Here is a 16,994-nt window from a genome sequence, read left to right on the forward strand (position 1 = left end):
TATTTTCTTTATAAATGTATTTTCAAACATAATCAGAAAGTATCTATCCTTTGTATGTCTTGTGCAAACGAAATAGCACATGCAGAGTTATTTCTCTTAGATATCTGGCAAGGCATATGACTGACTGTTAGAAATTTTGACTTGGTTAAAACAAAATTTAGCTCATGTTAAAGCATTAAAGAAATGCTGATGAGGTCAAAGCAAATTCTCTGATAAAGCTGTAAAATCACCCCAACACACAAACATGTCTGAATCCTGCCATTAGGCTCTCATGCAGTCTGTTTCTCTGCAGCGAGCAAGTAGCTGTAACCCTTCAGTGCTGAAACTGAGTTTAGCAGAGACACTTGAGAACTGAAGTGACATGCACAAAACACACTGATTACTATATATAAAGGAATTTCAGTTCTACATAACTTTTTCTATATCACCACAGAAAGTGTTCTGTGGGTTTGTTAGCCTGTCCACAAAGAGATTTTCATTGTTATTTTTTAGGTAGAATTTGGGTAAGTGGTATGGTAAAACACTTCTGTAAATCAAGTGAATATAATGTGTATATGTATATTTCACTTCCTTCTGTAGGTTTCACCCATAGTAGGCTTTGTCTGTATGTCAGAGGTAGAGAATGGAAGAAAAATATGTTGTGTGAAATTTTCTGACCACAGTGTTTAACTATATATTTGGCTATTAAAGCCTGTTTCTAGCTGAAATGTTTTCTTTAAGAAGCCAGAACTGAAAGGGTTATGGTTTGTTACTGCAGCAGTTATCAGCAGACAGCCATCTAACCTTTGGTACTTACAGGTATTTTATGGCTCTTGATCATATTATCAAATTCTTCATTAATTTTTTTGTATTTTTCTTCAGTGCGTGGGGTGAGAGCGTAAGAGGAGTCAGGATCAGGGCTTTCACAACCTTTGTTTTCTTTCTTGTTCAATGCCTGCCAGGTTCAGAGAAATATCAGAAAGTAAAAAAAATGAAAGGAAGCTCAGAGTACTTACACATAATCTTTGCCTGCTGATCATTAGATCAATATCTTCATTAATTTTTCTGTACTTGTCCTCAGACTCAGGGCTGTGACCTACTGAATCGTCTGCATCGGGGTCTGGACTGTCACAGCCATTAAGTCCTTTCTTTCTCAACGTCTGAAATACATAATTTGGAAAGTTCAATCCTTGACACAGGCTGCAAGAAAGAGTCAGCAGTGTTAAAGAAAAACAAACTGCTCATCAGAGGAAGGTTTTAGATTACGCTTTAAGGAAAGAAAGTGACTAGTAATCCACCACACTGATGCTGTAGGTCTCCAGTTATGAGTGGCAAGTGAGGACCATATAGACCTCTTTCTTCTGAAGCTGGAAGGGATTAAGCTAGACACCCAGAATCCAATTTATTTTAACAAAAAACAAAGTGAACATATTTATCCATTTCAAATGAATAAACACTAAAAGCAAGGGACACATACTAGTTACAGTGGAATACACTAGTGTTTTCTTTAAAGAAAGATACAGGAGGAAAAAATGGAAAAAAACCCCAACAAAAACTAACATGCAATAAATTTAGGAATTTCTTCACAGAAGAAGGATTACCTAAACTGAATTCAAGGGATGACATTAGCAATCCCATTCCTCAGTGTACGCTTTTGACAGGACAAGAGGGAGGACAGAGTTGATAATATGGCTGTGAAATACCAATTAAGAGCATCTAGACACATTATTTACTTTTCATTGACTAATTTAAAGTGCTACAAATGCACATAGCTGAAGCTTAATGTACAGGAAAAAGCACTGCTAAAACAGATGTTCATTGAAAAGTCAAACCAGAAGAATTTCAGGTTCAGCAGCTCAAACCAACCGTCACAACCATGATTATCATCACCAACATAAATAATAGAGATGAAAAAGCTTAAACCCAGAATAAAATCAGCACATGAGAGTTCAGGATGGTTGCTTGGCTTCAAATAAGTTTTAACTGGTCTACCTTGACAGGTCACTGATGAACACTCACAGGCTATATTAAGGTAAAAGAATATGAGAAGAGTGTGGACTTCCCATATACAAGCAATAGTAAATAAAGCCGGTATTTTCAAGATTTCTCAACTTGAGCTTCAAGAATGCCTCACTCAAAAACTTTTCAAAGTCCATTTGGCTGTCTAGAAACTTTATTAGTCAGCTTGCCATCCATTCTGAGCTGAAACCTGGCTAAGCAAGCTCAGTTTCAACAGAAAGATCACACAACACATAATGTGTGTTAATAAGTGGCTAAGCTTGGGCTTGTGTGGGATACTCTGTCTGGTTTATTTTTGCCTTCTCAGAATTGCTACTTCTCATCTGAGCTTTTTATTCTTTGGGAATAGTACATTTCCTAAGTATTTTCCTTATGGCAATATCCAGTTTACCTTTGTTAATGCCCTCAATTATTATAATGTCATACCTTGTTTCTATACTATATATTTAATATTCATGTATTAAACCCCCCTCAATCTCACATTTTCATCAACAAAGCAAAGTGATGGTGATCACTAAGGGATCTAAGCCTTCGATTGTAGAACTCTGAAACAGTTAGGTATTTGTCCAAGGCTGGCTCAAAGTAGATCTTTCTTTTCAAACTTCAAATCTATAGATACTTGAAGTTAATTCCATAAACTACTTTTGCTACACCAACAAATTTATAAATCCATTGGAATAAAACCGTAAGATGCTAAAACAACCTGAATGATTCTCTACACCTCTTTTCTGCTCTCTTTTGTCCTTTAAATGTTCTGTTAGCAGAAAAAACATAATCATGTAAAATTTCTATGCTGCTAGCTTGAAACAAGCCAATTAGAAAGAGGGTTTTGCAATCAGCTGTTTGATAGATTTAATAGACACAACATGAGATATTAAAAGTAAAATGTCTCCTTCACATCTGAATAACTAATGTCAACTAACATTCTTCTCTTCATAAAAGTACAAAACTATTGTTCTCTAAATACATAAAATATTCTGTTTCAAGATTAGATCAAGCTGTCCAGACATGAAACCAAGATTACCACTCTTTCCCTGAGCTCATCTGATTCACTGATGGAGCCCTGCTGATTCCCTCTGAAGACTGATGTGGATGTGAGCTGGACTGGATGGCATCCTTAACTCCTTTGAGCCTCCTTTTGAGCCTTTGGGATGACAGTCAGCTCCTCTATTTACAATGGCAATGACCTCTTTCTCTTTTTTCCCCAGAGGTCAACACAGCTGCAATTGAATGGGCACACGTGAGGGAAGGAGGCTGCACAATCATCATCTTACTAGACAACCCAGACAAAAAACAGTATGAAAAGAGTAGATGGTGAATGTTTTGCAGCCTCACTGAATCTTTTCCCCTCCAATCGTTCCCAAATCCTTGTCTGCTGCAATCAGAAGTCTGTATCTGGGTGAAAGCAGATGCACCTTGTCCTCAGGATACTCATAATGCCCTAAAGCTCTCAAATGTCTACTTAGCACTCATGTGAAACAGTCACTACTGTGGTTTGTAGACGTTCAGGGATTTATTGCATATTTCAGATGTACAGAAGAGGAAAGGTAATGTAAACCAACATATGTCTTGCAACAATCTCCAAAGAGACCAGATTCCCTTCCAGTATAGAAATGTTTTTCTTTTCATACATATTTATTTTTATATTATTTTCATACCCTCACAAAGCAGGGTACCCTAAACAGTAGAGGGAAAATTTTGCCCTGCAAACCGCCTCATCCTAATGTGTTTGGCTGGTACTTGGCTGATATGGCAAATCAAGCTCACAAATGCAGTGCACTTGTTCCCTGTGCACCACACCTCAAAACCAAACCAAACCAAAATCTAAACAAAACAACAAAAAAATCAGACCCAAAAAACCTAGCCCACAACCAACCAACAACAAAACATCACACAACCACAAACAAACAAATATCCAACAAAAACATGTTTAATTGAGCTGGGGTAAGATTAGGCAATAGAAATTTCCACATGTGTGCTGGAGTCAGGGGCACAGCTCCTTGCTTTGTGAGTGCTGGAACTAATACCTGGTTCTCTGTGAATTGCTTTTGGGGTAAAGTGCAATATGCAGAGATCTCCTGTGGCAGTGGCTCCAGAGAGTTCTCTTGCCCCCTACCCATCCTTCTACTTACTGATTCTTTGCTGTCTCTGTCTGTAAAGACTCATGCTGCAGTGCTGCCTTCATCTGGGAGCCTTTCTGGAATTAATTTCTTGTCTTTTTTTTGCACAAGAACACATAATTTTCATGAAACTTGCTGGAATTGCATAGTATTTGAGAGCACTCACTTTGCACTAGATTTGCTTGGTATTGAATAAAACAATTAAGTAATAACGTAAAAGACAGAAGAACAGATTGACAGACTACACAGGGACAGGAACATACAGGAACTCACATCACAGTCCTCCTCTGGAGAGGAGAGCAGGCTGGAATTGACATACATACCCTCTGCACTAAGGCACCGAGTGGTATTCAGGACAGAAGTAACAATCCTGAATATCTTAGCATTTTCTCTGGCTTCTCAACATGTGGGCTACAGTTTTCCCTATTTTATTGCTTTGTTTGTTATTTTCCTCTCCTCCACTAACTACAACATTAAATCTCTGGGGTTTTTTCCTTCATTTTTTCCCCTTCACTGCTGTGCTTCACCATAACAGAAGTTGGTACATCACAACTAAAAGCTGCACTGACTAATATCAAACTGATCCATCCTTATTCACAAGCTCTCTTAGTGTCAATTTTTCATCTTCTCCTCTATTCTGTGTCACCTCTTGAAAGGAGAGGCTGGTTCTGGAGTCTTTGACCCTGTCCTTCAGAGATTTAGAAACCATTTTTCTTATGATGTTAAGCTGTCATAGCCTCTTGCAAATCCTGGAAAATAGCCAGATCTATCGCATCGTCCTGGAGATTAGCTATTTTTCCAAAGATTTAATGGCTATTCAGGGAATTTTTAAGAGGATAAAATTACACAATTGTATAGTGCATTGCATTCTAGAGAACCCCAAGCCAGATTTCAGCTATTTTTAAAGAAAATAAGCGATTTTTCAACTACGGAAGCTCTACTTCTTCCAAGCAATTAAACAAGTAATTATATTGGACTCCAATAACCTAAAATCAGCCAAGGCATTTGAAAAAGAAAAAAATGGTTAAAGGAAAACAACCTTTGGCTGAAATCTCATGTGCCAGCAATTTAGCCTAAAACCTATTCTGTAAATCTCAGGGGAGAAGTGCTGACTTAGTGACATACTGGCTGCTGTAAAACGAAGTATAAACAACTATTTACATTCATTTCATGCAAAATTTATCATCACTACAGATGCACAAAAGAAAATATGGCACTAACAGGCAGGTCTGATTTTATCAAGGCAATTGAAATCATCGCAATTTTAAGTCTTTTGAGGAGGAAAAGTCTCTCATTTCCCTAATCTAGTCTCTGCTTCTGCAGTTTAACCCCTTTTTTTTTTTTTTTTTTTTTTTTTTTTTAACATTTCTTTAGCAGAATGAGTGGAGAAGGTTAGAAATCATTTTCTTTTTTTTTCATCTTAACATTTAGTCTGCTCATCTTAATAGGTTCATCTGCTGTGGAATCACTCATCTCAGCACTCCAGGGCTTGGAAATGCTCACAGTATAGCTGCCAAATTAAAAAGACCAGGTCATTTGATGAGGTTCCCAAAAGGTTCAGACTTGCCCACTCTGTTCCATTTTGATATTCTCTGCAACAAAGACCTAACTATTGTAAGGTTAATCACTAGCTTCATTTGTGTAATGAAAAGTGTGATCTCACTGGGTCTTCAACTGTAATCAAACTTTACCGTATGGAAAAATTCAGAATTACAGGTCCAGTTCTACAAATTCCCATATCTGTTATGTTGCCTAGAAGCCACCACAATGTCTTTTACTGACAGACCCACTAGTGACCATGACAATCCACAGAGCTGCAATCTGGTAAATGATATTCCACTGTCAGAAGACAAAAACCTCAAGTACCCTTTGTTTTCACCATCACTTTCTTTACCGTATCTGGATGGAATAAGTATTTTAGCCACAAAGGTCTCTTTTTTTTTGTTTCTCACTGGAACCATATATTGATGTGGCAAGGCAGACAATAGCCAATCACAAAAGAATGATATGCTATTGTATTCAACTGCTTTATTAGCTATTGTCATTCTATGATTCCAAAGAACTCAGTCAAATTTATGGAGGCCCCCCAAAAGAGAAGAAAACATTTAGATCATTTAGATCACTGATTTATTTAAGCATCAGTTTGCTCTCTGTGCATCAGAAATATTAAAGTTAGGAAATGTTGCATGAAGACAACCTCCACTCTCCTCTCAGTTATATAATGATGAAATTTTATGATGAAATTGCATGATACAATGTATGGTGCAATCAAGTAATGAAAGGTTCTACTGAAATGAAAAACACAGAGGAAGAGATAGGTTGCTATGGGAACCACCCATGTGAATTCCCTGACTTATGTGTAACTAAAATCTCAAATTTTATGTTCCATTTATATAGAATTCTTAAATTTTTACATTTATTAATGAACATAAACTAGTGTGCTGGTACTAATATACTTTAATTGTATGTTTAGGAGAATCAGATAAAACATTATTACATTTATGTTATCTAACAAGCTCCACACACAAAAAATTGCATACTAGTAACACAGAAAAATGGAACATTTCTTACCTCTTTTGTATAAATCATAAAATGCTTTTGTGGTTTGTAATCCTTTTGAAACAAGCTACAGGGCTTATATAAAGCTGAACTTCTATAACCACACGCTAATCTTTTTGTTACTACTTTATTTTCACTGAAGTTTCAAAGGTAAAAAAATGTCCATTGTCTGGTCCTGTATGTCTGTCTTCTTCAGATGTATTCACATAAGTGGGCTCTTCACAACAATACACCAAACCCTCTGCTTGGATTTGCCTCTCATTTTTGCATGCCAAGTGATTATTCTCTCCCCCTTCAAGTACCTTCTCTAATCACACCTCTTGTGAAAACAAACAGTGCCGACACCCTTTGCCAGTAACACCTGCTTCTCTCTGCTTATGAAGCATCAACCAGTGCTTTGGCAATATTTGTACATGTGTGCTGCAAGATCATCAGCGCATGAGGTTCCTACCTGATCACAGAGTTCAGTCTATCCTCTTCTACTCACGCTCTTGATGTGTGCCAAGAGATCTCTATATTATTTTGTAGTGTCCGTATGTAACCAAACAAAATCCATGCTTTTGCAAAAGGCTGCTGGGATAGTGAGATTTTTGCTTCTTGGTTCCCTACAGCTGTGCTACATAACTTGGGGATGGAGAAGCTTTGGAAGGCAGTGCACATGGTGCACCCCTGAAGTCCTCAGGAGGTACTGTCTGTGCTGACCTTGTAGCCTATAGCAGACTGGTCAGAGTCACCATATCTCCTTCTGCCTCTCCACAGTGCATCTCCTGCATCCATGTGATAGAGCACACCCTGTTGTCTGGCTGCTGTGCCCAGGTCACCCCCTCTGGAGAGATGGTGAGGGTGGGAAGATGGCAGAGGTATGTTTACTCCCTAAAAGTGATCAAGCACAACCCCTTTCTTTAATGTTCAATCTTACCAACTTACCAATGCTTTTCTGTTTAGTATTGACTTAAATTGCAGGGGACAATGTTGGCTTTTTAAGTAGAAGTAGTATATGTCAGATTCAGAGATCTTACAGTAGCTAAACTAAACCATGTATCATTCAGGATTTTCTCCGAAAGAAACAAAAGCAAATCATGAGGACTCCAGCTTTAAAGCCTTATATTTCTGTTAGTGCATGCAGCTAAACTTACACCTTCCTACTTTCACAATACTTTCATGGGACACGCAAAAGACTTCTGTCCACCACCGCAATCCTAATAAATAATAATAATAATAATAATGGCCAGTCTTCGCGAGCGAAGATCCGGGGAAGGTCTTTCCACCTTCCAGCCTGCGCATTGGATTTTTTAGGTGAGACACAGTGTGCGCGGAACTGAGCCCACCCTTTAATCCTAAGGTTCATCTGCCGGGGCCAAGCGAGCTTTGGACGGTGGCAGCGAGGTCCTTAGGACGTAGGTGAGTTGCCTTTAAGGGCTAACGAGCCCCACCTGCCCGGGAGTGGCCCTGACCGGGAATCGAACCCGGGTCTCCGCGGTGATAGCGCGGCGCCTTTACCCCTAGACCACCAGGGGCTCCACCGCAATCCTAAACTGCTTTTAAAAGGAGAATTTAGGTCAGAATAACTTTTGAGGTTCTAACTAACGACATTTCCTCATCCTTTAGGCTTATTCCCATCCATCGTCATGGCTCAAAAGGTCTGAAAACCCCACAAATCCCCCGGACAGCTGACATAGGATTCCTATGCCAACCCTCAATGGAGGGGATCGTGTTTCCTTGGCCTTGACAGAGTAGATGGGCGGCAGCACCCGCTGAGCCTGGCTGCCTGGGAATCCACAGAGGGAGCAGAGCATCAAGTAACCAGCAGTGTTGGCTGGTATGGCGTGGCCTCAGCCAGTGGGGAGCGGGTCCCCAGCAATGCCACACATCCCTGACATCTGCACCTGTTCCTGCTGACACCTGCTGCCCCATGGCCATAGATGGCTGTCCCCAGGGCTGCAATGCTGATTGGGGCTCCTGTCCCTTTGGGGCTTTTTTTTTGGGTGTGTTTTTCTCTTCAGCCATGCTGCTGTCACACTTCCTGGCTCTCATGTGGTTGCAGCCTACAGGAGCACAGCATTTACTCTTTGCAGATATATGCACTTAAATACGACTATATATATATATCTATACATATATCTATATCTATGTTTATGCATACACACCCTCTACTAGATCACTTCCCAGCACCTTTTTATTCAGATCTAGAGGAATTTTTTAGAAGTCTTCATACATGCATGATCGCATTCCATTTGTTATGGTGCAGTTTAATACCAGTTTAATATTGCTGCTGTGTTGAATTAGCAGAGTTAAAAAAAAAGGGATGTGCTTTTCCAGACAAGATTGGCATTTTCTAAATAATGAATTAATGTGAATGAGATTAATTGGAGGTATTAAGATTAGCGACATAAATGCAATGCTGACCCAGTTGTGATTACAGTTTCTGATAAAATCCCCTCTACAGACATGTGAGATTTAAAAAGAAAAAAAAAATTAGCCTTGGACAAACACAATTCCTCTTAACTGTTTTTAAAAGTTTACTATTCCAGAGACTGGCTGTCAGTGCTTCATGCACAAAATTAGTACATTACTTACTTAGATCAGAGATATTCTCAGAGATATTAGATCAGGATATTCATGTTTTAGTGCCTTTTGAGTATCTCAGTGGTTCTAACCCCTTACTGAGGGTTCAAAGGCCTGTCACAGGCATTGCCTTTGAGTTATAGAAACACAGAAGATGTAGGTAAAGGCAAAAACCTTCAGGTTACTCTCCTGCTTTTCCCACCATTCTTTCTGCATGCTGCCCTCCCATGAATCTGTTCCTTCTCAGAATGAAGGTTAACACCACAGTTTAGTGGCAAATATCTGATTTTCCATCTCCTATCTTGGAAGGCAGATTTACAGAAAATAGCACCCCATTATTTCTCAAGGTTCAGTACTTGTGGAATGATGCCATGAAGACGAAGCTTGTATAGTCTGGCTCCTTCTACTAGTTTACTGTCAGGAGCACAACCAGTCTGCAACCAGACCAGGATTGCCATAATATCCCTGACTGATTTTTCAAAACCATTGAAGCGTATGAAGTATTTAAGTGTTCAGGTTTTCTCTAAGCTTTATTGAGCATCTTTAACAGTGAAGAAGTTATTGACAAGCCATTGTATATTTGATTTGTACTAGGTTTTGCTGTCAGACACAAGTGTATGAATGGAAAAATAAACTTTACAGTAGTTCAGCCGAATCATTTCAACTTCTTCAGGGAATATGAGGCCCCTTAAAAATAAACACTGTAATCATCAACAGGTTGCTATTTCCCTCTTTCTTTTTATGTTCGTCTATCATAATCCTCCTCTGGCTCCAGCACTTCCACCCTCAACATTTTCGTTTGTGTCTAATTTAGTCAGTCATATACACAAATACAAGGCTGAAGTCAGATCTCATTTACAGCAGTGTAAATCTGTAGCTGGATTTGGAACAGCTGTATAGATACCAGTCAAGTTATTCTAGATGTACAGTGGTGTTACCAAGTTTGTTACATCAGTGTTACCATCTCCTGAAATATATAGTATTTGGAATATGCAGGGCTCAATATAAATGTCTGCTGAAAAAAATAACTATTTCAAAGCAGCTGGTGCTTTTCCATGATATAAATGGGAACCTTTAATACTAAATGCCATATTCAAAATACTTAAGAAATGTGAAATACAGAACTTGAGAAATTTGACATACAGAATAACACGTATATTTACAGAATCTTCTGTCACAAAAACTTACTACCAGAAAGAATGATAGCTGATAGAAATTATTCTTTGCATATATTTTGAGCATTTTTTTATGTTCTGAAAGATCCCGAAGAGATTCTGAAATGATATGTTTAAGATCTGCTTCACAGATCATTAAAATGCAACCATCCTGGGGAGAATGTATCACCAACCTCTGTAGCTACAATAGTCAGTGAAGTTTTCAGAAGCAGAAATGATGGGTACCTCAGACAAATAAAATTGTAACACATGATATAAGTTACTTGGGATAGAATTTTTCCTAAACCATGAGGCAAACACCTTCACCCTCAGCCACGGGGCCAGAGAATCTCTGATAACCACAACATTTTGCTTTTCTATTTCATCTGAAACAGGGCACCTCCAGCAGCACTGAACTGCAGTACTGACTCAGCAGTGAAAATGCCACCCACTGAGACAAGAACACCACTTCCTTCAGCACCTGTGTTTTCTCTGGAGGTCTCCCATAAAAATCTTGAATGTATCAATGTTCTGAACAGGTTTGTTTTTCCTCCACAATTTGAACACTTATTTTACTGTGGATTAAATGACAGTGTATTACAAACAAACAAACAAAAAAAAAAAAAAAAGAAAAGGTACCAGTATGATGAGTAAATGTTGCTGAATAGCAGTTCCTTTTAAAGGAAGAAGAACATTTCCTTTCATTTTTATGGTACCATAGCTTTTTATCCATTGGTAAAAATACCCAAATCAATATATTTTTCAAAAATGGTAAATTCCAATAGAGGCTAAATCTCCGAAACTCTAGCCTCCTGTTTCATTGCAGTACGGAGGCCTTAAATAGCACAAAGCAGTAACCATCAGCTGACTGTTCTGCTGATAGAGTCAAGTTGTCACCAAGCAGAAAGAGAAGAAAATCTCTTCACTAAGTTTAGAGTAAGCAAGGACTATTTGAGAATCCAAACTGACCCATGATTAAACTATGAGAACAGATAACTCAAAGAGTGCAGAATTTCGTATTTAAGATGGCTTTTTTCCCTGTATGTATAAGTTCTGTTATTTACCAGAAACATTTGTGTAAATTGTATCTATCCTTAAAGAGCTGCTAAAATCTCTATACTATGATAGGCATTTGTCAGCCTACCAAAGTGTCATCTGCTAGAAACAAAGAACTGGGTTTTGTTTTCCTGTGGAGAGAATCGTAGAGGGTGTTGAAATGCAGACAGAAACTTTGCAAGCTGAAACTTACAGATAAATCAAGTAAACACTAGCCAAAAAAACAGTTAGAAACTATGGTCAGGAGTTGTATGAAGTAGCTGGATGAAACTCCAGAACTGGATAATAATCTCTGAAAGCTAGTCCCTCAAACAACTAATTTCCTGAACCATAACTTTAAACGTTATACTGCTCCTAGAACTCTGCTCTTTTCTTGAGAGAGGTAAGTATTTCTCACAAAAGGAAAGAATCAGAAATGACCAAGTTAGCAAAAAGTTGTCAGATTTTGAAAAGGTTTTTGATAATTTAGGAAGCTTTCCAGGCAACGGAATTCTAAATCTCCATTATTGCAAACTGTTCCATCATGGATACAAAATCCCCTTAACATAAGATTATCCAAGGGTTAAGCTGCTACTGCACTCTCAGAAGACCCAGTTTAGCTCCCACTTCTCTTATCAACTTCCTGCATGGGCTTTGTTAATTCACTTTTATATAGTTCTCCCTCTATAAAAAGCCAAATGATAGTAACCACCAGGATGATTGGGTTGCTATAAGAAGGAAAAACCCAAAGAAGTGGCAATGTACTCATCTAGAAGTCTAAATTTGATATAAACAGACAGACCCTCACATACACCTGCAAAACCTGCTTTACATGCTGACCTCTGCAGTGTTGTTGAGCAGAAGATAAGTTAAATTAACAACATAATGGTCAGTTTTGGTACTCTGCTTGGGAAAGAAGAAAACCTTAGAAAAGGAGTAGCTTCTAGTTCTTATTGAGAAAACAGAAGTGTCAGAGGCATAATCAAGACACAGTTTACAGAAATACTAGAAAAATCATGGCTGAGAAGAAGAAAAAAAGAAGGGATGGAAAGGGAAGGGAAGGAGGGGAGGGGAGGGGAGGGGAGGAGGGAGGGAGAGGAGGGAGGGGAGGGAGGGAAGGGAAGGAAGGGAAGGGGAAGGGAAGGGAAGGAAGGAAGGGAAGGGAAGGAAGGGAAGAGAGGAAGGGAAGGAAGGAAGGGAAGGGAAGGAAGGAAGGAAGGAAGGGAAGGGAAGGGAAGGGAAGGGAAGGGAAGGGAAGGGAGAAGAAAATTCTTAATTCAGAAATTAAATATCTTGGTTGACAATTTCAGCTGTTTCTGGAAGCAGCTAAAACATTCTAAATGTTATGGTTTTTCATTATGAAACTGGATTTCTTTTTTTGGATATAATTACAGGTTTTAAAGATGAATTGTTATATTGGCCTGCCAAAGTCTTACTGTCTGAGATCTTAAAATCTTTAATCATATGGTCTTTACACGCAGAAAATTCTGTGGGCTACAAAAGATGTCTCCACTTGAGTCCCCTAATTCTGCAGGAGAGATGGTCAAATAAATAAGATTTCAACCTATTTAAGTTTTCTAAGACTTGGTAGAGAATGGCATGAGGGACACTGTGCATGTGGGCACAGCAGGTTCTGTTTCACTTCATGAAAGCTTAGCTGTGGGCTTTGACCAGCCTTGGTGTCTCTCGCTGCTGCAGCAAAAATCACTGTGCAGGACTGCCTGCTTTGCCCTGCCACCTGACACTCCTCAGCCCATGCCAGAGTTGCAGAGGTGGAGCAGCCAAGGGGTGGGCATGCATACCCTTCCTCTGACTCTGCCGTGAAGGTGGTGACCTCCAACGCAGGAAAAGCAATAAATAGCGTGGAGGCATTCACATCTCCAGATAACACAGCTGTTTTCTCAGAGTCTCACTGAGTCATGTCACATATAAGAAGGGGAACTTTTCTAACTGAAAATCCCAAATCCAGAACAGCCTGAAGGAGTGCATTTGTTTTAAAGAACTGATCTCCTATGTAATGTCACTTCACAGTGTTTTGCAGTACTGACATAGTGTTTTGAGGACTGTGTTCTGAGAAAAAGATAACCCTCGCTGACTTCTGACTATCTTGAGAAAAACAATCAGAAGTCAGTAACATTTTGACTCTTTTTCTAACATGCTCAGCCTGTGCACAAGGAATACAGGATCCAGAGCTAACAAGGAGCTGAAATCCAGAGGTGCAAAAGTATTACTCCTGTTCTTGCCATGCTGTAGGTTTGGGCCAACTACAAACCAAACTTGAAACAATCGTATGAGAGATGGAACAACAGTTGCATTTTCTACTGGCATTTTTTTGGCAAGAAAACCAATGTCTTTTACTTATTCCATTATCTTGGCTATCTTCTGAGCTCTGTGTAGTCAGCAGCCTGCTACCACAGAAGTTAGAGCTCTTTCCTAAGCTCTGCAGAGCATTTACAGTGCAATAAAACAACCTAGAGGAAAGGTAAAGAGTGTGGAATGATAAAGGAATACTTCATGGTTTCTAACATTTATTCTGTGTCTGAATACAAAAATTCTATTTTAAAATCAGTCAGAAGCTAACTGTGCCAAAGAAAGCAGAGACTGTGATACGGTTGAAGATGAGATTACCTCAAAATACACATTGCTTTGCCTCTTACTATTGACTCATTAAAATCAAAGATCTGGCAAAGAGATCCTGACTGATTTTGGTGGTCCCAGCCTTTCACACAGCACTTAATGGAGTGAAAGGGACCAGCAATGCCCTAAATAACTAAAATTTAAATGAAATTCCATAATGCTAGAAGACCCTTTCCATGAAGAGGCCAATAGGCATATAAGCAGTGAGAATTCAAGAATTTTTCCAGCTCAGAAGTGCAAAATTTTTGTCCTAGTGTCTATAGTGTCTATATTCTCCACAATGTGAAAATTTCAAATACACAGCAGCAAAGTTTACTGACATTGACTGTTAAAGGTTGGCAAGATTCCTGTTTCTACCTGGGGTATGCTATATCACAGAACCATAGAATACAACAGCAGTAGCAGAAATTGATAAGTACTTCTTTTATTCCTGCCACTGATTGGTTGTGGAGATCAGTAGGAAGCATACCTAACTGCAGAATGTTTAGGTGTAGTCAGCTCTGTTACCCCATCACCCTTCATGAAAAAGGAGGTGGAATTAAGAAAGTTTCTCCCATGAAAAAGACTGTACAGGAGTAGATGGATTTCTCAAACTCCTTAATAGAAAGGAATGAAAAATTTAATCTGTGGGAGAGACAAAAGAATTTTCTATAACACTTGAGACCCAGTGTTTCACCTCAAGTCCAAGCTTAGAATCATCTCCCTTCTGTTCAGGCTATACTTGTGAACTCAGGGGCATTACTATCACGTGAGTTTAGTCCTACTAAATAAACTGTTTACTGCTGATACAGGTCAATTCACAATTGTCAAGTTATATTTACACATATATAGATATATACAGGGGTCCTACCTGTTCAAGGGTTCTGCTAATAAAGCCAGTTAGGAAGAACTACCACCCCCGCCAATCTGAGAGCCATAAATGAGGATGTCTCTAGGACAGTGAAATGATAGCACATCTTTCCAAGCATTCTTTGGAAAAAAAGTGCTTTTTAAAGTGACAGGGTAGGTAAATGGTCATTGAGGAGTGTTCCTCAGCCACATTGCTTTGAGCTTGCACTGAAACCATTAAAGAGCAGTCCACACCCTGCTGCAATTGTTTTGCTGCAAGAAAGGGCCTTGTGACAAAAAAAGGGCTATGGAATAGATCCAGTAAAGGATTTAGGGACACAGAAAACTCAATTTGGCAATACTTACTATTTAGGCATCTGATCTTCAGAGTGTAATTCACACTGTGTTAGGATCTGAGTTTGGTGCTACAGAACAGGATCCAAACCTGAAGCATGTGATGAAGTTGTGAGTGACCCAGACCAAGCAAGTGGGTTTTTGGAAATCCTATCCCTCATCAGAAGCCACACTGCTCACTCAGGGCTGCAGAGACGCCTTTGTCCATAAAGCCGTACTGGGTGTTCAGGCATTGACTCAAGCATACTGCCCTCTCCTACAGGTAACCTTTCAAAGACCCCAGGAAGACTCACTCTTCCCTTTTAATAAAAGGTTGCTGTTGTAGATTTTCTGTATAACAGATGGTGGTTAGAAACATGCTAACTGGAAACTGGAAACACAGGTTCTGTTTCTTCCTTGATCTGAATGGCTCAAAGCTATTGCCTCCCATATCCCTAGAACGGATAGGATTTACCCAGCTTCCTATGCTCTTGAAAACTGTAGATAGGATAAACCTCTGCACTCCGCTTTAATATTTTCCTTTTGTTCATTAATATATGCAAATGTTTGTTGGGTCAGAGAAACAGTACTCGACAGAGGACAGAGTTCTATGGCTTGTCACAGCATTTTTGCTCGAAAAAAGTCTGTTGAAGTCCTTTGGATCTTAAAGTGGGACTGGAAGAGACTCAATTTTGGCCCAGATTGGATTAATACTTATTAAGGACAGTACAGACCTATAGTAAACTTCAAGGGTAAATAAGAGATCCTTCACAACCTTCGTGCATATCCAGATGAGACTTTTGGATATATGACATTGGTTACCACATTTTTTGTATAGTCACTTCTTAAAGTTTTTGTTTAGTCACATCTGTGAAACATATACAGATATAGGGTGAAAAGTAATGTATGAATTTTTATTCATAAGTTAAACAATATGTGGGTTGTGTGAAAATTTACTTATAAGGAGGCAGGCTTCTTCTCACATAGGTTAAAAAAATACAGCTTAGCTGCTAAGGCACGTACTGGTAACTGCTGGAGATAAAGTGTAAAGCTTCCAGCTTACTGACATATGTTTGAACATGCTAGAAGTATGTAATAACCAAGCCTTGCCCTGTAAAAATGAAAGGAAAATTGATATGTTTTTATGTTTTTCATGTTATAGACATGATTATATTGTAGTAATTTAAATATACACCATGCAGTCCATTAGGGGCTGCTTCTTTGTCAAGATTTTGATCTCTTGAATTTATCTATATCAGCTGTGTGTTGTTTTAAGTATTTTTATCAACTCTTCTATAATTTGCTTTCTTTGAACAGCCTGTGTGCTAGAACATTTGATCAAAGAAATAAACATTTACTTGACCAACCCAAAGTCAAGTGCATGATCATTTTTATAACTCTGTATTATAAAATGTAAATATAGTTGTCCATAGATTACACAAGGTGATATAAATAAATGGGTTTGAGATTTTTGAAATACAAGCATATGTAATGTGTCACGTATTTTTGCCTTTAACATTACTGTCTATCATACAGAAAAATAAATGAATTGTTTAGAACACAGATTATACAACTTTTAATAATTTTACTCCTCTGTTAACTGGCAACCAATATACAGAAACACTTACGGTAAATTAAGTAAGGAAAACATGAAAACATAAAGTTTTGGACTTATAAATTTCTTTATAAAGAAAATGTTAATGGAAGCTCTGCTCTTTTCTAATGCAAAGAACAATGGCCATTTAAGATTTAACATCACCTAACA

At 38.6% G+C, this 16,994-nt stretch overlaps 1 protein-coding gene across 1 annotated transcript in view; it reads right to left on the reverse strand.

Annotated features, from left to right (window-relative positions):
• Positions 1–13: 13 nt before the first annotated feature.
• The window catches only part of LOC126637594 (myocyte-specific enhancer factor 2C-like), an 85,157-nt gene continuing 68,176 nt past the window's right edge, over positions 14–16,994 (reverse strand). The window contains exon 4 of the mRNA XM_050310970.1: positions 14–934. Within this exon, the coding sequence (XP_050166927.1) occupies positions 779–934 (156 nt within the window). The 3' untranslated portion in view covers positions 14–778. The remainder of the gene's footprint in view (positions 935–16,994) is intronic.

Source organism: Myiozetetes cayanensis, unplaced genomic scaffold, assembly GCF_022539395.1.
Source record: "Myiozetetes cayanensis isolate MyiCay16 unplaced genomic scaffold, myiCay2020 scf150, whole genome shotgun sequence".
Taxonomy (NCBI): domain Eukaryota; kingdom Metazoa; phylum Chordata; class Aves; order Passeriformes; family Tyrannidae; genus Myiozetetes; species Myiozetetes cayanensis.